Genomic DNA, 25,297 nt, shown 5'->3' on the forward strand with positions numbered 1-25,297 from the left:
TAATCTATAATGGCTTTGATACCAATAACGCCAAGATCTATAAAGTTCTGTAAAGTTCTATAAAGTCAAGTAAATTTATCTAAGTAACATTGAAAACATTGTTGTATAATCTATTAACGATCTAAAAAGAGTAGTATAATATAAAAAGATGCACAAGATAATGATAAAGGAAATTACAGAAATATCTAATACTATCCAAGTAGTGTAACTATTATTTCGTATTTTAACGCTAAGGATTAATTTAAACTGCATAACACACAAATATAGACAAGTTTTATTCAAACTGATTTAGAAAGAGTACATATACAGCAATACTTACAAATTACAGATGCAGAAACTTGTAAAATGCTTCCATTCGTCCGGGTAGAACGAAGGTAACTTATGGAGATTACAATCACACATCTTTACAAACTATGAACAAAAGAAAATGAAAAGATCTTACTTGAAAATTAGCTTGCCTGAGAGAGTTGAGAGAGTTTGAATATATCAGGCAGGATAGATGAGATCAGGTAGGATAAGAGAAGGCAAGGCTTTTAGAAGGGGAATTTGAAGCCAGTTCCAAATGAGAGGTTCAAGTGGTTTATATAGAGGAAGAGGAGTGCTGAGTTGGCAAGGGGTGAGTTATCTCGAAAAGAGACATGACACAAAGCAGATTCGTTCATGACACAAGGCAGATTCGTTCAGGAGACATGACACAAAGCAGATTCGTTTTGGATATAAAGAGAAAAGAGACAGGACGTAAAGAGAATCTTTACAGCTGTATAAGACTTAAGGTGAAGAGAAAGAGAATCTTTAAAGTTGGACAAGACTAAAGGAAAAGTAAAAAGCATCTTCTATAATAGCTTATGTCGACTACGAGGTACGGTGGCATCTGGAAAGCATCTTCTACAGTAGCTTATGTCGGCTACGAGGTACAGTGGCATCTTTAACAGTGTTTTCTGTCGGCTACTTTTGCATGGAAGCATCTTTTGTGATTTGACAGGAGCATCTTTGGTAGTACTTTTGATATATCTTTGTACAGTATTTTGACAGCTGTTGCTGGTTATTCGAGCCTTTGGCTAAACTCGTCTTCCAATTGTTCGGGCTTGGACGGAGACGTTGCATCAGAAGCTTCTTCTTCAATTATTTTTAAAAGCTGATTCTCGAGTTCTTCTTTGGTAGCTCTTGGATTTTGCTTGCGCATTCTTCTGATATATTCTGCAAACTTATTTGGGTCGAATTCATTGGTATTATTATTCTGATATTATGTGGAAGAACGAGGAATTCTTTTGGGTTTAATTGAGTTCGGGTACATACTAAATATATCCCACCATTTTATAAATATTCGTTTTCCTAATCGAGGAATATATTTGAAATTATTACTAGTATTTTCGGAAATTCCATATTCCCATTTCAGAATCCAGGGTATCTAATATATTGCCATGAAACATAAATGGTAATCCATATCATCATCTATTCCATTATATTCTGCGAATTTTGCTTGAGCATTCTTGAAAGCATCAGGTAATATTTGGGTTCCAGACCCCCATATTAAAAACCAATATCGAAACCAGCTTGGAAATATTTCAAGTATAGGCATTTTAAACTGTACATACCAAGTATGAGAATTATTGAGGTTTTGATAGGCAAATATTTTATGCCAAGCATCCATCTATTCGGTATATTTATAAGATTTGTATTGAAATTCTTGAGTTTGTAATTTTCTTCCTTGATTTGGGGTACAGCCCCAATCTTCATAGGATAGCAATTTTTTTATCTGTATTTTAAAATAAGAGATAACCGCAGTAGTGGGGTTAAAAAAGTGAACAAGATATATAGATCCAGTTTCCATAAGAACGGCTTCATACTATTCTCGGGTTTTATTGCCATTCGAGGGATTAAGATGATTTTGAAGGTATAAGGGAGCCAATTTATTTGGGTCAATATTGACATGTTTATCATCAATTGTGACATCTTCAGAAAGGCCGTTTCTTCAAAGACTGATTTACTGGAGCTGGTTGGCTTATTTAGGACAGGCGCTAGAGTAAATACTGGGTTGGATGTTGGGTTGAATATTCTGGATAATTAAGGGATCTGGCTGGTGATAGAGGTGGATACATAGATATTGGAGATCCGGGTGATGTCATAAGGATTATATCCATTATAGTTTTTCCTTTTCGTTTATCACTATTAATATTCATATTGAATAACTGTATTGATAAGGGTTCTTCGGGCTCAGGTAGTGGAGGAAAATCTGGATTCTAGACCTGAAACCTCATCATCTTTAGAACCTAAAATTCTAGAGCCTGAAATTCAAGGACTAAATAGAACTTCAGAAAACATACATAAGCCTGTGTATCAACCAATTTACACTGATTCTCCAGATAAAGATTTTCAACTATTAATGTTACAAAAGGAAAATAAAATAAATACAAATTATATAAAAAATGACTATTTAAGTGCAAGCAATAAAGATTTTAGAAATTGGCATTTAACTACATTTTCAAAAGAATTAATACAAATAACTCATAAAAGATATAATAAATTTTTGAAAAAAGAAAAAAAAACTTTAGGATTCTTTGAATGGCTTAAAACTACTCTACTTCTAAGAGGAATAAAAATCCATATATATATATATATATATATATATATATATATATATATATATATATATATATATATATATATATATATATATATATATATAGGAAGATACTACAAAACGCTTATAAGCGAAAATTAACAGTGATTTCTCTTACCCTCCTCACCGTCCAAAGTTCATCGCACGGTCCCGATTGTCCGGTAGTATTTTATTTTTCAATTTTTTTTCTACAAAACGGAATGACCTGAAATTTGGAGGAGTGTGTTCATAAAAATTAGGCAAGTCCACGAAAATATCAAAAAAATATTTTACATGAAACAAATTGACCAAAATACCCCGAAAAAGTTTCGGGGATATTTTGGTCAAAAAAAATTTACGAATTATTTTTTTTTTATTTTTATTAGGTGCGCCTCACTAAGATGTACACACGTTTCAAATTTCAGATCATTCCAATATGAAGAAAAAAAATAAAAAATAAAACACAATCAGACAATCGTGACTGTACAATGAACTTTTGACGATGATGAGGGTAGGCGAAATCACTGTTTATTTTCACCTATAGACGTTGGGAAGACTTTTATATATATATATATATATATATATATATACACACAAAAAAAAAATAAAAAATATGCCTTATCATCATATCATCATTTTAGCCTTTTCCCAATTAATTGGGGTAGGCTACATGAATCTTGGTTCTCCATTCTACTTAATTAAACGATCATATCCTCAGTGAGGCCACAAGGTCCCATATCTTTTTGGACTACTTCCAACCATGTCTTTTTAAGCCAACCCGTACCCTTTTCAGTCCTTCCACTTGAACTAATTCGCATCTCCTAACAGGTGTTGTACTTGGTCGGTGCCACACATGGCCAGCTCACCTAAGTCTACTCTCTTTTATTTTATCTCCTATTGGTGCCACGCCTAAATTCTCTCAAATAGATTTATTGTGAATTCTATCCCTTCTTGTCTTGCCACACATCCATCTCAACATCCTCATCTCCGCTACACTCCGGTACAGCACTCGCTTTCGGGCAACGCCCTAGAATAAGCAAATACTATAAGTTTTTCAGGATTCATGATGGGTTTTGGTAAAATTTTACATTAGCTACCTACCCAACACAATCATTGCCCTTTTACCCGGGTATGGGATGGCTTAAGGGAAAGTTTAAAGTCATCACCCTTCTTAGACCTACAAAATGCCTTATCTACCTTTCAAAAGTGTCTATTCAATTGACGAACATATTTTATTATTATTATTATTCGAAAGTGTAATGAAATAATAACATTTTTCATTGATTTATTTATTCCCTTAAGTTTCATTTAAGAACTTATGTTTATAACATAAAAACATTTCTTGGATTTCGTAATGCCCTTTGTATCTTACATTTCTTAAATAATCAATTTAATATCATTTTATGCATTTATTATATCTCACTTCAAATCTTCCTAAAATATTTTCCTTGATTTTTAGTTATTAAAATTTTCGTATATAACATTTTTTTAATACAAAATGCCTCCTTAATTTCTTATAAATTATTCTATTTATGATAGAAAATCTGTCTAAATTTCATAAGTTTCTTATGTATATCATTTCTACTCTTATATCTATAGACTCCACATGTACTCTTTTTCTTGGATTTCATAATTTTTTATTCGACTTTCTAGCAATAAAGTTCTTATTAGCATGTGTTCAGCACATTAATAATGTTAAAGATTTGATTGTTTGCTCTTTTAGTTTCAAAATATCACTTCTAAAAAATTTCACAAAAAATATTTGTAAATATATGCATACACATACATTTATGATTCACATCATTTAGGTAATTGCAATAATATACAGTAATAACTGAGGACACCACGCACAAAGACACGAACACACCCCCACACACATACCCCCACACCCACACGCATGTGCACACGCACACGCACACACACACACACATAATAATTTACAACATGGGGTGTTCCCCCTATACTCCCATATACATGTTGCGCATATATAGGAAATCGCTCCCAAGTCGCTTCCTGAGCAACGGTTCTAAGGACTCCAAGTGTAGGGGGAACTTCAGCAAAGGATCGATCCCAAGCTCCCGCACCCAATGTTCAAAAATGCGTTTCGGCCACCTAAGTGTTTTGGGTGCCTGACCGCCTAGGCTCCCACCCTGAGACAAGGTGCCCTCACCAAAATTGAAACACCACACCCCATCCCCCGAGAAACCTCGTGAAATAGAAAAAAATGTAATAGTACAATCCAATAACACATTTACAGATCAGAGGATTTGGAAAAGTTCCATACTTCCAACTTGGATTAGTTGGCCTACTTGATGTACTAGAAGTCATTATCCTCAATAAATAATAATTGATCGAGTATCAATCAATGTGAATTAGAATCAATCACCTAATCAACAAACCTGTACAATATATAAGATTAAAGAATTACGTCATTAACTATTACTTTACAAGAAGACTTAAATGAATAACTGAATATATAAGACCATAGTTTCACTTTCACATAAGACTTAAGCCATTAAGATATCACATAATCAATTATTTATCAAATAAAATAAAACAAAAATAATAGAATATCAAAACATGACACATTGTATAAAAAAGGAATCACCTATTTATAAAAAAATACAATATATGCTCAATTTCATCGTCCAAATGAGAAAAAATTCAATTATTCACAAAACAAATCAATCCTTTAACTACAAACATGTAAAAATATCATAAAAGAAAAAAAAGTAAAAGAAAAAACACATGATATATAACATAATATATTGTAGCAAAATAAAACAAAACCCTCTTTCTTTACTCAAAAAAAAAAAAATCAAAACCCTCTTTCAAATATAATAATACCTTAAAATTATCAAAATCAAATTGATGTCAGTGCAAACCTCGTCTATTGGGCTGTCAAAAGTTCTCAAAATCAACTCCAAGAAGCTCTAAATTCACCCACGAACTATTGCCTTTTTTTTCAGAGGATATCGAAACAATAAAAAATTTATCGATCTTTCGATAAATCACAAAAGAGTGGGTTTTGAGGTTTTGTTTTCCCCCTCAACGCCACGGTTTTTGTGTTTTTTTTGGGGAGGGGGGGGTTGGTTTTGCTTGAAGGGAGAGAATTAGGACCTTGGAAGCATATTAAGGCAGAAGTTACAGAGGTTAGGGAAGCATCGTATAATGTTGGCTTTGATTACGTGATCAACCTGCCCCCAGCTTTGTATGGGGATGATTTAGAAGAAGTTTCTAGGGAGTGGAAGCATCAGAAGAGCAAGACTACGATTCTAGCACTTGGGATCTGACATGACATGAATTCATGGATTGGGGGCGAGCTAAATGTTTCCTTAAATGTTTGTTGTGCAATGGATCGCTCGATTTCCAGTAAGATTGTATTTTCAGGTTGGTTTTGGACTAGGGTATGTTGGGATGGGAGATAGAGCCTGTGGTGGCAAGGCCTTTAATGTTGTCTGCTAGGTGTGTTCTAAGCAGATCAAGTTGATTTGACTCATGACAACCACGTCAAACACCATGATGGGGGTCGAGAATAGTCGGGGATGTTTTGGTGGCTGGGGTGTGGCCTAGTTACCAGAGCTGCTCGTGGCTTGCTAAATTTAAGGTTTCATGACAGATGTTGAAAACCGCCACCGAGGTGATTTTGGTTACAAATAGGTGATGCAAGTAAGGTTTTGGGTAGACGTATGATGGTACAAGGTCATTGGTAGGTTTAGGTTTAGGTTTAGGTTTGGGGGACGGCACGGGAGATATGTTGACGTGGAAGGGTCATATGATTTGAAAACATGAGATCTTGGTTATTAGGAAGGGTACTGGTGAGATTTTTGCAGGGCACTGGATTAGGGTGATGAGGTTGGGAGGCGAAAATGGAGTCCACATGGTTGGAGGATGTTCTGCCACTTGGTTTTTGTTTTTCCTCCTAGAGTATCGGCATTTGCAAATCAAGGTGGTCGACCCTTCTGTGCAACCTCCGGAGCAATGGACTGGTACCAAGGTTGGTACTCTTGGTGGTCCACAATATAGGTGGAATGGAGGTTGGATGAAGCAGGATTCTGTATTGAGATGGCTATGCCATAAAAACCGTCTCCAATTTGGACAGTAATCTCCATGGACAGGGATCTTCTGAGTGGAGCGTGAATTAGTTTAAGAGAATCTGAAGGAAAGATGTTGAAAGGCTTTTTTATCGACTTTGAGAAAACCTCCACAATGATTCCAGATGATTTTGGGAGTGGTTTGATGCCCGGCATGCATTGGAGTGCTTGGGATGACAATCCATAATCTATTAAGATGAATGGAAGAGAAGTTTGGGCTGCAAGGCTTGAGTTGGAGTTAACGCCTCTGAAGTGAAGATTTCTGCTCTTGACTGCCGTGCTGATCATCTATGCTGTGAAGGAGATGAGTTTTTGAATAGTGCTTGGCATGTTCTTTAGGGAGATTTCCAAGTGGCTGCAGCCCATTTCTGGATTTTATTGAATTGTCCCTCGGTGAGTTGAAGCAGGCAATGGCTGATTCTTTGAGTTCAGTTCTATGCTGCAAAAAGTCTCCTTGGATCTGTAAGCATTCATATGCAGGGTAACCATGTTTGAGCTTGTGGTTTAGGTTTTGATAACACATTTGTTGGGCCATTGCAGATGATAGGTCGTTTTACTACATGAGCATACGTTTGGTAATGGTTTGTGGGTGCGAGGGTAGTGGGGTTTCGAATGATTGAGAATGGTTGAGTCAGTTGTGTGGATTACGTAGGGCATTAGTTAAGGTGGTTTGCTTTTGGCTGCCATCCGGTCTTTGTTTGGTGTGTGGTGGTGGCGTTGGCTTACATGAGGTTGAGAAGTTTAGTGGAGATTGTAATTGCTGGGTGGGAAGGAATATTACAGTTATCAGAGGACACAGTGTAATTGGGTGGGTAGTGATAATGGTGGCATATATTCATGGAGTAACAAGACAGGAAAAAAAAAGAAGGCCTTCCTTTCCCCAGAAAAAGAGGTTAAGACTCAAAGTTACCTCATATGGCGTTGGGAAAGGAACACAAAGAGAGTAGAGGTTGGTGTAGAAGGAAACCAACAGAGGAGCTTATTTAAAATCCACTAATAGCTGCCTTCACACAATCCTCCCTTGCGCAAGATCACTCAAAAGAAACCTGGAAAAAGACTCAGAAAATGGGAGCCTCACAGGGATTGAATGAAAATGGGAGCTTCACAGAGAAAATAAGGCTTTGATAGTTTGATTGAACTTAAAAACCGAGAGCTTTGAAGAAAATGGGCTTCACAAAGTGCTTCAGAGAGGACTTCATAGAAAGCTACACAGGAAGGTTCACAAAGAGCTTCATAAGGGCTTCGTAGAGAGCTACACAGCGAGCTTCACAAAGTGGGACTCTCAGAGAAGAGCTTCAGGCTTCTCAGCTTGAGAAGAGAGAAGCGAGAGAAAGAGCTTGGACATAATCAGGAAGGGGAGAGAGCCAAAAGTGAGCATAATAATAAAGTCATAGAGAGGGCTTTTAAGGGTCGAGAGAGAGAGAGAGAGTCAGTCTCAATGAGAATTGATGAACTTTCATTTTCGAGGTGATCAATGGAGTTGGTTGTGGGATTTTGCATTTCAAATAAATATAGTTGACAATCAATGCATGTTTCCAACCCAGAAGGGCCAGAATGCTCTTCCAATGACAATTGAAATAATAAGAATCTAGTAGCTTTCATATAGAAGATATCAGCGGAAAACTTTCAATGCCAATGGAATATTACAAAATTAAACAGCTCATCAACACCAATTAACTAGCAATATCACTCACATTTTCTTTAATATAATCATTGAAGGAACCCAGTTCTTTCAACAATTCTTGCTCTGTTCCATCATTAGGGTCTTTACTTTTGAGAAAACTAATAAAAGTTGAAAAGATTTTTGAACCTCTGCACATAAATGATTAGATACATCAGAATCTGAAATACAAAGCCTTAATAGTAATTATGAATGCATTTCCATGCCCAGTGAATGGAACATTAAGAACAAAAAATAAAACCTGAGAACGTCAACGAATAGCATAACCATCAATTTCGAATGAAATACTTAAGAAAAAGGCAAAACATAAATGTATCTAATGAAACTTCTCTTTTCAATATGAATAAGAATTACGAATTTGTTTAAAGGGAGAGAAACACCACCATCCTTCGATGTCATATAAACAAAACCAATAAATGAAGCCAAGATTGAAAAGAATTCAAAATCTGGTGTATGATCACTTAATCAATACGACAGCCTCCTTCCATGAATCCAGTAAGCAAAGAAAACCCGAAAAGCTATTACTTAGAGAGCCTTTTTGGAATCTCAAGGTTTCATAATTCTAGATCCATCTCCACCTTCACAATTCACACATAAACCCACCAAAAGGGGTCACGGGAATTGGTTTGGACCCCAATCCAATAACTGACAATATCTGGGAACCTAAAAAAGAGGTGCTAATGTAATTTTAGACACAAAATACTGGAGGAACCACTGCCTAAACTTCAAATCTGCCTCATAGGAGGATAAAGCTGCTATATACCACAAGGTTCAAGTAAAATAATGTCTCCTCTATGTTTATCTCTAAGCTAAATTAAAAATTGTGATAGAAACATGCATACTCTCTACCGATAGTCTACTTCACACATACACTACAGAGTCTTTATGTCTAAAAAAAACTCAAGAATCTAAAAACATCCTCAAAATCAAGCCAAATGCTTTCATTTCATGCAACTGATCCCACTTATTTAGATTGGCCAACTCATAAAGTAATTAAGTTTCTGATGCAGCCTAGAATACTGCTCTCGAGTACGTAGAGAGACAAGCTTAAAGTTTTGAAGAGGAAACGTAAAAAGGGAAATTAGTAATTGAGTATCCTTTTATGTCTTTTATTTATTATTTGAGTCATTTAATTTACTTAAGGGCATAAGTAGTACTTTTTTTAGTCTTTTATGTCTTTTATTCACATAAAATTTGTTTATAATAAATGGCCGTTATTAAATTAGATGGATGGCCAAGACTAAGTGTTGTTTAGGGTTTTCTTACATAAATGATATATGAAGCATAATGAAGGATCATGTTATGGACTTTATTCAAAACCCTAAGCAGCAAGTGCTCCTTCTTTTATCTCTAGCTTTTGCATCTTTCTATAATTTTGAATCTTCCCTATCTTCTTTGCTAAACCCTAGCTCCAAGCTACTAAGTCTGCGCTAGGTAGGTATCAAAGCCTGACAATCAGTACAGATGGTACTGTAGCAGGTTACTATAGTATGACACTATTACATGTTACTGTGGTATAGTACAGTAGCGTCGATTTTTGTGCCCTAGAGCAACAACCATGCCTCGACGAAGACAAAAAGGAGGAAAAGCGGCAACCTTAGAAGTATTAGATTCTAGTTCACAAGAAGGGATTGCTGATATAAGGAGATTGGTCAAAACCCTAGCTTTGTGTTTGGCCCAGATGGAAGACCCATCTCAAAATAATGAGATCGAGGCAAATGAGGAAACCATAAATCCCTTCCATGATCAAGCTCCAAGGAGAGAGCTAGCTAATCGTACTGATTGTTTGAATTATGTCCTTTCAAGGCCTTAAACTTACGACATTATAATAACTCTTGACTTCAGTGGGAGTCAAAAAGCAACATGACTCTAGAATCTTGGCGCACAGGGACCAACAGTTATAGAACCCTGAAATGATGAGGATTTGTATGCATGGAAGGTACCGAGTGGGTTAAGGGTTACCTCTAAGTCAATGTCGGTTATTATTTTTTAGCCTCATGACAACATGATGGGCCAGGGTGATATGATTTATGTGATTGATGATATGAGCTCGATGACCAAATTAGCCTTGAATGGGAAGGTTAAGGCTAACAGAGGACATTGGCCTAAATCCCTGACTCAAAGAACCTTCTCATAGCATGTTCATAAACAGTCGCAAAGCATGGGAAGTCACTCCTCTAGAGATCCCCTCTAGGGATCCATTGGTAAGAGGTATACATATGTGCCAAGAAAGGAACCCTCGCACCATGTGTGTGCATGTCCTCTAGGGAGGCCACTGAAATCCACTAGTACTTGGGGATTCAGGGTCACTTATTGGTTTAAATTTGATAGGCTATATCATGAGCCCCTGATTAAACATTGTGGGTCTTAAGTTTGTTGGGTCGTACCGAGAAGGCTTTGAATTCTGAGTTTAATCAAGTGGAGTCCTCTAATTCCTAATTCAACTCCATAAGATCCTAATTCCACTTGGAAATGTTTTTTAAACAATGTCAAAATGATTTATTTTAATGGAAAATTATTAAAACGATTTTTGTGAATTTTTAGAGGTTTTTTTACATTCTTCTGGGCAAGAAAATGAGTTTTTTGGAATTGTTTTTCCAAAAAGATGATCAAGGACAGACCTCCTGGGACCCGAAAAGGACACCGGAATGGCTAATGAGTGTCCACGTGGGTATGGGGGATCCCACATCAGCCCAAGTGGGGGGGACATCAACCCCCATGGGACCCCCTTGTCCTTTGTTGAATTGTTATTCTAAGTGGATGATATTTAAATGTCCTACTTTGTGTTATTTTGAAAAATTGAAAATTTATTTTAAGCACATGTTACTGATTGAGAAGTTTAGGGCGAAGGAAAAAGACCTCCACACAATCTTTATTGATCATGAGAAAGCTTATGATAGAGTACCTCAATATTTGATTTGGTGGGTGTTCTAAAATAAAGGAATCTCCAAACACTACATCGACTTGGTGAGAGATATGTACGAGGGAGTGCTAACTAGTGTGCAAACAACTAGTGGGTAGACAAGTAAATCTTCAGTAACAATAGATCTATATCAAGGGTCAGCATTGAGCCCATACCTCTTCATCTTAGTTATAGATGATTTAACTAGACACCTACAAGATGAGGTATCGTGGTGTATGTTGTTCGGAGACGATGTAGTTTTAATTGATGAGACCCGAAACAACGTTAACACAAAGTTAGAACTTTGGAGGGATGCTCTTAAATCTAAAGATTTTAAAATCAGCCAGACTAAAACAGAATATACGGAATGCAAGTTTAGTAATAATAGGAGCAGAAACAAAGAAGTAGTTAAGATTGACGGCCAATAAATACCAAAAGGAACATACTTTCAATACTTGGGTCTAATCCAGGAAAATGGAGAGATTGAGGAAGGCGCACCACATAGATTTAAGCTAGGTGGGCGAAGTGGAGATGCGCAACCGGAGTTTCATGTCATCGCTGCGTAAGGGCAAGTTCTACACAATAGTTGTGAGACTAGCTCTGCTTTATGGGGCAGAATGTTGGGTGATCAAGAAACAATATAACCATAAAATGAGTGTGGCTGAATGAAGATGTTGATATGCATGAGTGGTAAGACAAGAAGAGATAAAATTCGAAATGAAACATTCGAGAGAATTTAGGTGTTGCACCAATAGGCGATAAGATGAGAGATAGTAAGTTTAGGCGAGTTATCCATGTGCAGTAGAGACCCAATACAACAGTTGTTTGGAGGTGCAAGTCAGCTCTAGTAGAAGGATCAAAAAGGGTAAGGGGTAGGCTCAAAAGGGCATCGTTGAAAGTAGTGAGAAAATATATGGGGACTTATGGCCTCACTAAAGGTATGGCCTTTGATACAGCAGAATGACGAACCAAGATTTGTGTAGCTGCCCCAATTAGTTGGGAAAAGGCATGATGATAATGATGATTTTAGGCACAAGTTAAATGTTAAAAGCAGGTGGTATGTGCATGTGTGTGAGCCCTTCTAGAAGGGGCACAGGGTTTGATATTTTTATTTAAACCCTAAAGGCATGTGATAATTGTGCACTTAACCAACTTATACATGTGGCATCTTTAGTTGGCCACACATGCTCTTTCAAAATGAAGGGAAAGCTTTAAATTTGATTTTTGCTGGAATTGTGCCTAATTACCTCGAGGGTATGCCCTCCACTTTGGTTTTAAGTTTAATTGTTTGGAAAGAGCAAAGGGTGTTTTCATACAAGGGGAATTTGGAGTAATTATGGTTTTTAAAAAGGAGGATAAGGGTGTTCAAATCCATACCACACATCAAGATGGCATGATGGTGGATGGTGGTTAGGATCAAGCCTCTCTTTGTAGCCATATGATGATGACATGGAAGACCTAGATTCATTTATCTAGAAGCATCTATACACTTGGTAGCTAGAAGACTATAAATTACCCCACTCATTCATTCCTACATACCTGAGTCTTCACTTTCTCTCTCTAATTCACATACCACTCTCTCTCCATCTGTCCAAGTGTAGCACGCCCAAGCCAATTTCTCTCTTTCTCCCTCTCTTCCTCCATGATATCAAACTTGAATGAAGTGAGTGATCAGTTCTAGTGAGAGAAAGCTCAATTGATGATCAATTCAAGCTCAATCAAAGCCATAGATAATCTAGCAGTTAAAAGGTCCTCCTAGTGCTTTAAAAAGTCGACCGCCCAACACCTGGGCGGCCGTCTAAGCAATCCGGAAGGCCTGAGTGCATTGCCCAAGCCTAGGCACCAAATTAGGCGGGATATCCCTGGGCACCAGCCTAGGCACTCGGGAACCCACCTAGCGCCTAGCCCTGGGCGGCCATCCAGGGCATGCACCCCACTCATGGGTGGAAATGTGCCTTGTTGAGGGAATTTTTTTATCACTTTTTTATTAATAAAGGGAGAAAATTGTGTGTTTTGGGTTCTTTTGAAACCTAAAACCCATTTGAGCCTATTTTAAAGAGAGATAAACATCAAAAAACTAGTTTTTGGTGATTTCCATAAGATTGAAGGGTTTCTCAAAGTTACGAGAAATTGATCTAAGCATCACCCATTGAAATTAGATTTAGTTTTGGATGTTTTATAAATCCATTAAAGGGTTTTTTTAGAAGATTTTGAGTCCTTAGAAACATCTTGAAGGTGGAAGTTTGGAGATCGAACAATCAAAGTTGGTGATTTTTTTTAATTGCTCGTATTATTATGAGATCTCTTCTTCAGGATCTAATCGAAGTGGTGATCCAAGATGGAAATTGCATTAGATGCAAGTTTTGTGAAAAGGATACAAAAAGGGGCATAAACCGGTTCAAGAAACATTGAGACATAGAGACAAAAGATACAACCCTAAATCCCTAATTCTTATGTGTTATACAGTTATACTTATGTTGTTACACTATAAAGACATTTTTCTTTCTACTGGGCCGCCCAGGTTCTAAGCGCCCACCTAAGCGCTAGGCGACCTGGAGCCCCTGCCGCCTCGGCACTACCTAACACTTTTTGAAACATTGGGTCGTTCAATTGAGTAAGATCTAATCCTTCTACCACTATTTTATTGTTTCTTCTTGCTGTAAAATCCAAATTACAGCAAGGTTTCATCATCGCTAAGATACTTGATTCATAATTCCTTGATTTAATTGTTGAGAGAACAATACATGCTTAATCGATCTAGTTCCCAGGAGGCTTTCTTTGTGAATTAAGGAGATCAATTGACTAATATTTCTCTGAGATTTTAACGTCAAGATCAGTCAATTATATCTCATATTTGATGAATTAAAATGGTGATTTTATAAGGGGTGTGAAATTTGATTACGGTTTTGTGATCTTGTCTCTCCTTCTTTCCCCCAAGCTCCACTAGTTGTTTGATCCTTTTTAGCGCTGCAAATCCTATTTCAAGCGTATATCAATAGATGCTTGGCTTCCCAACTTTGACAAATTGAATGTGGCCAGAATTCAAGATTTTCCATCATGTGTCACTTTATGGCACATAGCTAAGACTTAAGACCGTGAACCAGGCACCCAAGAGCTTTGATTGGCTTCCCGTGGTCATGTTGCATTGTTCACTTGAGTATTTGCGTGTTTATATATGAAGATCAGTTTTGTTGAAGTTTACGAAGTCATTTGATGTATAGTTTTGCAATGTAAATTTGCATAGTGCTGAATTTTTAAATGCACTATATATCAATGTAGTTCATTGATCTCCTTGTATAGTTCTGAATTGTCTAAGAGAAGGAACCCAAATTGAGTTGTATCCTCTTTATTTTGAGTGCATAAGAAGTGTTTGTTGACTGTAAACTCACTGATGTTGCTGTAATTGAGGCTTGCAAGGCCAATGGTGTAGTAATTTGTAGGAGTTTTGAGTTGTATTGTCAAATTGTTACACATCGTTAAAGTGCAAGTCCTTGTATTTTGGTTTCTATACACTCCCACTAGCAGGGATAATAGGAGGTGAGAAACCGGTCTCAAGGTTGAGATCCCGGAGTTTTATGATGAGGACAACAAGCATTCTTTTGAAGGTGATCCCATTTAGATGAGCCAATTGATGAAGATGACCCAGAAATGACCTATAGTGATCATGGGGACTTACCACCAACCTTTGATGTGTACCCTAATGAGGATTTGAGTTTGGTAGAAGAATCAATTTATGATAAAGGCGTTGGTGAACCTACATTTGATGTAAAGAAAGAAGGTCCTATTTTCAATGAAGAACATGTTATTGTTCGGGAAGATAATGGTGGTGATAGTGTGTATAATGGTGAAGATGGGGTGATTGCACTAGGCTATTGCTTTGTTTTGAATAGAGAGCCTCAACAACAACAATTCACCAAGTTCTAATGGAAGGAGCTCGTGGCTGCAATGCATTCATCTCAAGCAATTTTAAAGTCTGTAAGCGAGTTATCTCAGGTATGTTTATTCACGATAACATTATGCATATGTGCTACAAATGTTATAATTTTCCATGTGGACAAAACATGGACAATGATGGATAAATTTTCTATGAGAGATACAGTAAGTTGGAACACATATCTCTCTTGTTTCTTGAATTGGTTCGTCAAAATTGGGGAGAGTGCATATTCATCATTGATGATAGACATGTGAATCTAGCAATATTGTTGATGGCAGTTAAGTATTGTCCATATTGTTGGCAAGCAAATCAGTATGCCTATGGCATTCCTGCCATACATGGCCTTGTACATCTGGGATTAGAACCAGTAGAAATCTATGGAATGGTATGGTATGTTATAATGGTATGGTACGCTATAATGGGCTTTCCTTACTTGGACAAAGAAGCATGTTCTTGATAGACGCGAAGCAGTAAAATGTGTAACATAGCAGAATGAAGCTTCTTACTGGGAAACTTACATTTCCTTACTACATGTTGTATTTTCCAAGATGGACATGAAGGAGTTTCAAGAGGGGTTATCTCTTGAATGGACAAAGAACCATTCAAGAGGGGTTATCTCTTGAATGGTATGATATGCTATAATGGGCTTTCCTTATTTGGACAAAGAAGCATGTTCTTGATAGACGCGAAGCAGTAAAATGTGTAACATAGCAGAATGAAGCTTCTTACTGGGAAACTTACATTTCCTTACTACATGTTGTATTTTCCAAGACGCACATGAAGGAGTTTCATGATCAGGCAGTGCTAATTGTTTTATTGAGAGGTTGTGATGTGTTTGATGTTTTATTTGGTCCAAAACAGGTGATTTTGTTATCTGTTAAAGGCAATTCATTGGAGTTGTGCATTCGCAAATTTATGGCGTATGATGCCAAATTTATGGCATATGAAGCTTCTTACTGGGAAACTTACTTTTCCTTACTACATGTTGTATTTTCCAAGATGGACATGAAGGAGTTTCATGATCAGGCAGTGCTAAATGTTTTATTGAGAGGTTGTCATGTGTTTGATGTTTTATTTGGTCCAAAACAGGTGATTGTGTTATCTGTTAAAGGCAATTCATTGGAGCTGTGCATTCACAAATTTAAGGCGTATGATGCCAAATATAAGGCAGCAGTTGACAAGCATTGCCAGCATAGGATTTATGATGTGGAGATTTTGTGTGCGCAGTCATGAGTCTCATGACTAAAGATAGATTTCCAGTAGGGGAATATCATAAGTCGAGCCAACACAAGATTGGACCGTATGAAGTGGTGCAGAAGACTAATGACAATGGCTACAAATTAAAGCTTTCCAGCCATATTCGCACTTCCAATATTTTTAATGTCGAGCATCTCATCCCATATCGCGGTAATACCTCCAACGACAAGTCTCCGAATTCGAGGGCGAATTTTTTCGAGGAAGGGGGGACTGATGTAGCCCATAATATTGCTCTCAAGTATCTAGATAAGAGAGACAAGCTTAAAGTTTACAAGAGGAACTGCAGATGCGCAAATTAGTCATTGAGTCTATCCTTTTATGTCTTTTATTTCTTTCTTGAGTCATTGTATTTACTTAGGGGCATAAGTAGTAATTTTTAAAGTCTTTTATGTCTTTTTATTCACTTAAAGCATTTTTATAATAAATGGCCATAATTAGATTAGATGGATGGCCAAGATTAAGTCCTGTTTAGGTTTTCTTATATAAGGAATGTATCAAGCATAATGACGGATCATGTTATAGACTTCATTCAAAACCTTAGGAGCAGCAAGTATTTCTTTTATCTTTGATTTTTGCATCTTTCTCTAATTTTAGATCTTCCATATCTTCTTCTTTGTTAAAACCTAGCTCCAAGCTACTACCTCTCATACCAACCTGGCACAGACCTAGCAGCTTGAAGCTAGGGTTTAGCAAATAAGAAGATAGGGAAGATCCAAAATTAGAGAAAGATGCAAAAACCAGAGATAAAAGGAACACTTGCTGGTCTAGGGTTTTGAATAAAGTCCATAATAGATCTTTCATTATGATTGATACATCCTTCAAATAACAAAAACCCTAAACAAGACTTAATCTTGGTCATCCATCTAATCTCATCATGGAAATTTATTATAAAAAGATATTAAGTACATAAAAAGACATAAAAGACTCTAAAAACTATTACTCATGCCCCTAAGTAAATAAAATGACTCAAATAATAAATAAAAGACATAAAAAGATAGACTCAATTACTAAGTTATCCTTTTGCGGTTCCTCTTGTAAACTTTAAGCTTCTCCCTTATCTAGAAACTCAAGAGCAATACTCTGGGCTGCATCACATTCGAACTATAAACTGATGCATTCCAATGGAGCACAAATCCAGTATAATTGTCTCATTCAGATAATACAAGGCATGAATCATAGAATAAAATTTATAAATAGCAAATACGAGGTACTCAATAAGATCCTCAGGATAATCAAAGTACTTTTTCATTTTGAAACTGATAAGTGAAACAAACTAACAACTTCCTAATTGAGGCCTTGATTTTACAGTAGAGAAGAAAAAACATACCTCCAACACAATAATGCAACAAAATTTACTTTTTAATGCTTCTTTCTAAATGCAAATATGGTTATACATTAAACTATTAGTATGTGAATCATCGCTGCAAAGCAAGAAATTTTTTAGCTCTTCAAATCCGTATAAAACGACTAAGCAAGTCCAATTCGGACTTGCCTGAGTCATTCCGAACCACCAACGTACAGGTTCCAAATGACCCCATGTTAGACTACCCGTGTCTTATCGAGTCTGACTGAATCTTACTGAACCTTGAACAAGTTTGCTTGTGTCCTTAAAAAAAAGTAGTGAGTCTCAATCAAGTCTTGACAGGTCAAACCCAGGGGTAAGCAAGCCGACTTGGATGCACCCTCTGCCCAGTTCTCTATTTTAAAACACTACTTCAAATAGCTAGCATGCATCAAAAAAGTTATAACCATATAGAAATCTGAAGCAGGAAATAAAACTAAACACCACATAAAAACAAGATAACATAGATTTATCTAAATAAACAATGATATGTTTGCATTTCTTTTTCTTCTTTTTTTTTTTTTGATAGTCAGTTCCAACCAAAAAACAAGCATTGGCAACTTGATAAAAGTTGAAATTCATACACTGATGCCTTCTCAGGTGGGGTTGCTAATGATGGTTCAGGGTATTTCTCTTCCAATAGCTGAGCAATAACATCTGAGTCTGAGATCCACTGATCTTCCAGATTGAGAACAGGAACTTTTCCCTCTGGATTAATTTTCAAGAACCTGAGCATGAATATGAATTTCGTATAAAACACAATTGCTAATGGTTAGGACACTCAATAGCTCATTTCATTGTAAAGCATTATGAAAGTAGATTAGGGAGCTACCAATCAGGCTTCTTAGCCAAATCAATCAACTTCATGTCATACGGGAGATGCTTCTCTTCAAGAGTCAGCAAAATCCTCTGACAGAATGGGCCTGGAAACAGAAAATCTTTTAGCCTCAGCTTTCATACTCATGGAGAACTTTTATTGGCATTATATAGATACCAAAAACAAATATTCATCAAATAAAACAATCTTGATTGTCATTCTTCACAATCCACAAAACTCAATGAATAAAATACAAGTAACACATCAAGAACAAGCACATAATCCCAGTAATTTACTTCAATACTTATGCTAAACGTTTTACAAGAAACAAAAGATTCAAATTTCATATGAAGGGTATGCAATTAAAATCCCTTGCCAAGGAAAGAGCACCTATATATGGGAATGGATGCTGTGGCTGACTGCTACAGTGTCAGCCAATGGCCCAGATTGAATCTGGGCCGATCTAACTGTCAAGACCTTATTTCGTATTTGAATTTTCATTTTTTTTCTACAAATCAAAATCACTTGAAAATTTAGGCATACATTCTACTGATCAAGGCATACCTAATAAAAATATAAAAAAATAATTCGTAAAATATAAATTGACCAAAATACCCCCAAAATATTTTGGGGTTATTTTGGTCAATTGATATTTTCCAAATTATTTTTTTAATATTTTTATTAGATTCTACTATTTTTTAAGAATAAACGCTGAAAACTTCAAGTGATTTGGATTTGTATAAAAAAATGAAAATTCAAATACGAAATGAGGTCGTGACCAATGGATTAGGCTCAGATGCAATCTGGGCCATTGGCTGACACTATAGCTATCAGCCCGTGGGGTTCACAGGATCTTTTCCCTCTATCTATATATATATATATATATAAAAAAAAAAAAAAACAGACAAGGCCATGACAAACAATGAACTCTACTAACACTTCCACATGATGGCAAGTTTAGTTAGAAGAAGCAAAGAATAAGAACTCCTAAAAGACAAAAAATTTCAAAAAAACAAAGGACATAACACTCATAGTCTTTCACAAAGAGATTAATGCGTCCAGAATCCACCATTTCAAAACTTGGATTGGGCTCAGGTCTCAACCATTGTCTAAGCCAATTAAACAGGGCAAATATGAATGGACTTGCCAAGTTCTGCACCAGTCCACAAAGGGCTTGGAAAAAGAAAATGGAAAAATCCAAAGAAATAGAAAAATGCAATTAAATGAAAAAATTAATCATGAATACAATGATGAATAAGGAAAAAAATGAGGGAGAAATCTAAGCATTGGTGATATGGGTAGCGTTTAAAGAAAAAAAAAATGCATTTTTTCCCCCAAAAAAGATAGAATTATTCAAGCCAAATCTCTCAAATTCCAGGCTTTGATCCAAAAAATTAGTATGGGGATATTGTAGAGGGTTGAATATATGAAACATAGATTTAGAGAGAATTAATTTGGTTGTGTCCACTCGGATTTGGAGAGAATTAATTAGAGAGAATGTTCAAAATTCAGCAGGTAGCCCTCGGCCTCGACTGTTTTACTCGGCCTTGGCACGCAACCAATCATCATCAAAACAACATTAAATGTCCAAATAAGATGAAAAAAATATATGAAACATAGATTTAGAGAGAATTAATTTGTAGCTGGAGATATTTTAGAGAAATCTAAAAAATGAGGAGAATATAAAAATAGAAAATAAGACAACCAATCATCAAAAGATCAAAATTACATATAAAATATCTACATTGATTTTACATTTCAACATAACCTTACGATTTTCTTATTTTTTGAATATCACCAAGATTAACATAACTTTTAGGTTTGGTCATGGATAAGTTAACTAGGCATCTACATGATGAGGTATTGTAGTGCATGTAGCTTTGATTGATGAGACTAGAGACCACATCAACACAAAGTTAGAACTTTGAAGGGATGCTCCAAAATCTAAAAGTTTTAAAATTAGCTAGAGAAAGACAAAACATACGGATTGCAATTTTAATAACAATAGGAGTAGAAACGAGGAATTGGTTAAGATCGATGGTCAAGAAGTACCTAAAAGAGATTATTTTCTATAACTGGGGTTGATAATTCATGAGAATGGAGTGATTGAGGAAAATGATATACATAGGTTTAGAGTTGGGTGGACGAAGTGGAGATGTGTTTCCAAAGTCTTATGTAATCGTTGAAGGGAAAATTCTATAAGATGGATATAAGACCAAACATGTTTTCATCATCATCATCCAAGTCTTATCCTAATTAATTGGGGTCAGTTAAAAGACCAACCATGCTTTACGGGACGTAATGTTGAGCAGCCAAAAAACAACATATTTATAAATGAGTGTATATGAGATGAGGATGTTGAGATGGATAAGATGAGGGACAAGACAAGAAAGGATGAATTCACCATGAAGACATCCAAGGGAAATTAAGGGTAACTCCAATAGGTGATAAAATGAGAAAAAAGTAGAGTTAAGTGATCTGGCCATGTGCAACGTCGATCTAGAAGAGCACCGGTTAGAATGAGCAATTCGGTTCTAGTAAAAGACTCTAAACGGACAACGGGATGGCCCGAAAGGAGCAGAATAGCATAATAGGATTCGTGTAGCAAACCTCAAATAGTTGGGATACGGTTCGGATGGAATCACAACCGATAAATCAAAACATCTAAGTATTTAATTCACAGACTCACACTGTCCAATAGCTAAAAAGCCATGTCTTCAACAAATCAGCTCAAAGTAGAGGATCATAATCATAAACCCAGGACTTGTTAAACTAATAGAGCAAGGACAATGACCCTAACAGGAGGGGAACGAGAAACCAAAAGCACAAGTTTCTGTAAAAACTTGGAAGAATAACAAATAGCTCAAAATGCATAGATATCAAGTGTCGTCAAATTCCAAATGAGTTTTAAGTTTCTCCAATATATAGCACACATGAAAGCATAAAACCCATTTTTAGAACCATATATTCATAATCTGAATCATGGATTCATTTCCATTAAAATGTGGCCTATAACAACAAAATCCAGTGGCATATCTCAAACCTGAATAAAAAATTATAGGAACTGAAACCAAACGCAAAAAGGCCCAAATACAATTCACAAATTTCAGAAAAACCGAGAATTACTATCGAATAAACCCTAAGAAATAACAGAAACAAAAGGAGGAATAATAAAAAGGTAAAGACTCTCACAGTCACCAATCGTGTTTGGGGTTGTAGTCGAAGCCTTCACACAGACCTCAAGAGGTTTAGAGATCAATGCCATGGCCACTGTGTCCTTACGAGAAGGCGAAATTAGGGTTTTACGGAAAGAGCGAAGGGGTTTAAGAGCCAATAACTCTGGTTTTCGAAGAAAGCCACATTGTCCTCTACACTTGGCAGAAGCCACGAGAGACGAGGAGACTGAGAAAACGGCGGCCGTTAGTCCAGACGCCGACATTTCGTTTCCGTTACAGATGAACCACAGGGAGGCTCCTGGTGGAAAGTGCGAGTTGATCTTATGCAATTTAAGATAGAAATCGTGGCTTGTGACTGCTGGTTATGGAGTATGGATATATGAGAATTAAAGAGCAAGATAAAGAACCGCCAATTGTGGAGGAGAATGTCTTTGTTCTCTTTTACATTATTTTGTTGCCTTTTTCAAGTATTTAATTAAGGATGAGGTTTTCGTGAGACCTAGGCTTTACGAAAATAAAATAAAGCCGCACCTTACATTCTCATCTGGAAAATACTTTCGGCAATGGAGATCCGTATGGTTAGCTCTAAAATCAATTTTCAACACCGACAATAAATTTTGAAATTAAAAAAATAGTACATATCTTGCAAATTTGTGGACACTTATTTTTAAAGCAAAATGGGCGGTCTAGATAATTTATTATAATATGCATTATTTTTAAAGCTTGAAATCCTAATTTTTTTTCACAACCATAATGTTCAAGTCGAGATGATCGATATAGAGGTTTTCCAATACTTGACTTGCAATTTTCGATGAGTTATAAGTTGAGGATTTACTTATTTTGATAGGGTTGCAGACCTATCAAACCATTTTCTTTCAATCAATGAGATTGTATATTCTATGTCCATTTTCTTTTCTTTTGAAACAAATGGGCCACAATCATTCTAAACTTTCCTAAATTAAATCTTAAAGCTTAGGATATAGTGCAAAGATCGAAAAAATTTCTTTTGAACTTTAAACTTGATCAATAATACATCTCCGCCACATTCGAGTTTAAACCTAACAGCTATGAATAATTGTAACCTACTTATATGAAAAATAAATAGTCTTATTCTATACTTAAATTTAACATATACTCTTTTATCAGATACTTCAATTGTTTGTATGCAATGTTAGCGCTTATTTTCCACCTTGTACTGGACATAATCTAACCGTTGACATTGATAGTTGGGGAGTGGTAGCAAGCTATAGGAAACCAGAAGTGCTGGCGTAGGATATTTTCCTTCCTTGAAAGGGAAAAGGAATTTGAATTTTCTTAATTTCAAAATGTCCATCGTAATCCATGCGATCATGAGTTGGAATAGTTGATAAATGGGTAAATTGTTGAATAGCTCATGTTTTATGAGTATTATGACGAATTTCCCTTTTTAAAATGTAGACAGTCACCTTACAAATTGCATTCGTATCTCCCACATTCGCATTAATGAATGATTGAGGGTAGTTTTAAGTGCGATTTTAGCTTAACAATGAATCTCCATTGGAACTCGTTGAAAATTTTCGAAATGTTTCACACTTTGAAACTCCTGTATGAAACTTCACATCCCTCTTCCTCCACTCATATCTGAAATCTTCATCTCTTTCGAAAAGATGAGATACCATCAAAGATGAAAAAAAAAAAAAAAAATTAAATGAAAATCCAAAAAAAAAAACAAATTTACCAATCAAAATTTCTATTTCCCTGAGACTCTGGCCTACATCTTCTCAAGCTCCAACCTCTGAAAATAGATGTGCTTTAGTAGATGCTACTTGTCCAAACTGTGAAGAAATCGAGGGTTGAGAGAAAGTGTGAGAGAGAGGTTTAAGGGTTTGGGCGGTCATGGTTGACTCTCTGGCTTCTCTCTTGCGTCATTTAGGTTTCAGCCAGGTATGAATGGCGTTTTATAGAGACAGAGCTTGTGGATGAATACAGAGAGGTCGCCCAAACTGTGAAGAAATCGAGGGTTGAGAGAAAGTGTGAGAGAGAGGTTTAAGGGTTTGGGCGGTCATGGTTGACTCTCTGGCTTCTCTCTTGCTTCGTTTAGGTTTCAGCCAGGTATGAATGGCGTTTTATAGAGACAGAGCTTGTGGATGAATACAGAGAGATTGCCCAAACTGTGAAGAAATCGAGGGTTGAGAGAAAGTGTGAGAGAGAGGTTTAAGGGTTTGGGCGGTCATGGTTGACTCTCTGGCTTCTCTCTTGCTTCGTTTAGGTTTCAGCCAGGTATGAATGGCGTTTTATAGAGACAGAGCTTGTGGATGAATACAGAGAGATCGCCATGGATAGAGTATTACAAAGAGCAAGATCAAGAAAGAGTGTAGAGAGAGACGGATTGCCATGGTAGTGTTAGAGAGAGAAAGATAAAGAGCTTGATATAGGGCTGGCAACAGTTGGGCCTATGTCGGGCCATCCCTAGCCGTGGTCCCTATAAGGTAGGCCAGAGCCCACCCAAGCCGGATTGGGCCGAAGAGGCACATGGCCAAGCCTGGGCCTAGCCCTTTCTGTGCCAAGCCTAAGACACTAAAAGAAATAAGGGAAAAAAGAAAAACACGAAAATCGTGCTCGGTAAGGCAGGGCCGACCCTGTTGCAGCCTTGGACCAGAATGGGTCCTTGAGACATGGTAGCTCAACCCGAGGGTCAGCCCTGGCCGAGCCCTTGGGCCATATTTGTGGTCCAGGCCCTACTTTTTTTTTTTTTTTTTATGGCTAAGCCACCCAGCCCATTACCAGCCCTGCTTGTGGATGAAGAGAGAGAGAGAGAGAGAGCAACGATAGTATTTTGTGGATGAAAAAAAAGAAAAGAAAAGGAGGTTAAGACAGCTTTTATTTCATTTATGGTACAGGCTTTTAACCCCAAATGATTATTTATATCTCAATCACAAATGCCTCAAATGGTCAAACCATGTATTTGTGTTTCCTCTCTAATTCTGGTTTAGTTTTCTAGACCATAGGTTTTGGTGGCTTCCAAAATGGTGCTTTAAAAATCAGATTTTTGCAACTTGCTAGTGACACAGCAGTCCCGATCTCACTTGGTGGATTTGGCAATCCGAAGCCGTTATTGTCAAAATGTTTATGCAGATCCAAAAAAACAATTAAAAAATAAAAAATTAAATTGAAATATTATTTAAAATAATACTTTACCTCAAAAAACACCCATGATGAAATCTAACAAAAAAATAAACTACAATTCATAACCCTTCAATTACAAAGGTTAATGATAAATGAGTTGTAAATGTGGATTGATAAATGAGTTGTAAATGTGGATTCACTAATATGTGGTTTTTTTTTAAAAAAAAGCAAAGTTACTTTTTGTTATATCTTGCTTATGCAATAGGGGCCTTTTTGTAAATATTATTAAAAAAATGAGTACTTTTGTCATCTCTATTAGGGGTAAAGTTAAAATTTTTATTAAGGACAATGGTCATCTATAAATAAAGTTGAAATTCCAAAATATTATTG

The 25,297-nt window shown here is 36.4% G+C and overlaps 1 protein-coding gene across 13 annotated transcripts in view; it reads right to left on the minus strand.

Moving 5' to 3' along the window:
• LOC18422040 (glutathione S-transferase DHAR3, chloroplastic) overlaps positions 1–24,186 on the minus strand; it is a 62,537-nt gene extending 38,351 nt beyond the window's left edge. For 7 of the 13 annotated variants that reach the window (XR_016054780.1, XR_016054777.1, XR_016054776.1 and 4 more), the window contains exons 1-3: positions 21,819–24,186; positions 18,642–18,732; positions 18,394–18,537 (exon numbers count right to left, since the gene is read on the minus strand). Coding sequence is in view for 4 of the 13 variants with exons in the window: in XM_088865624.1 (XP_088721750.1) it covers positions 18,394–18,537; positions 18,642–18,732; positions 21,819–22,065 (482 nt within the window). In the remaining 9 variants the exon portion in view is untranslated. Of the gene's footprint in view, positions 1–8,387; positions 8,506–18,393; positions 18,538–18,641; positions 18,733–21,818 lie in introns of all 13 variants that reach the window. The other 6 variants (XR_016054773.1, XR_016054772.1, XR_016054774.1 and 3 more) reach the window with 1 other exon arrangement.
• Positions 24,187–25,297: the final 1,111 nt, after the last annotated feature.

Source organism: Amborella trichopoda, chromosome 4 (assembly GCF_054954075.1).
Source record: "Amborella trichopoda isolate Santa Cruz 75 chromosome 4, AtrichopodaSantaCruz75HAP2 v2.0, whole genome shotgun sequence".
Lineage (NCBI taxonomy): Eukaryota > Viridiplantae > Streptophyta > Magnoliopsida > Amborellales > Amborellaceae > Amborella > Amborella trichopoda.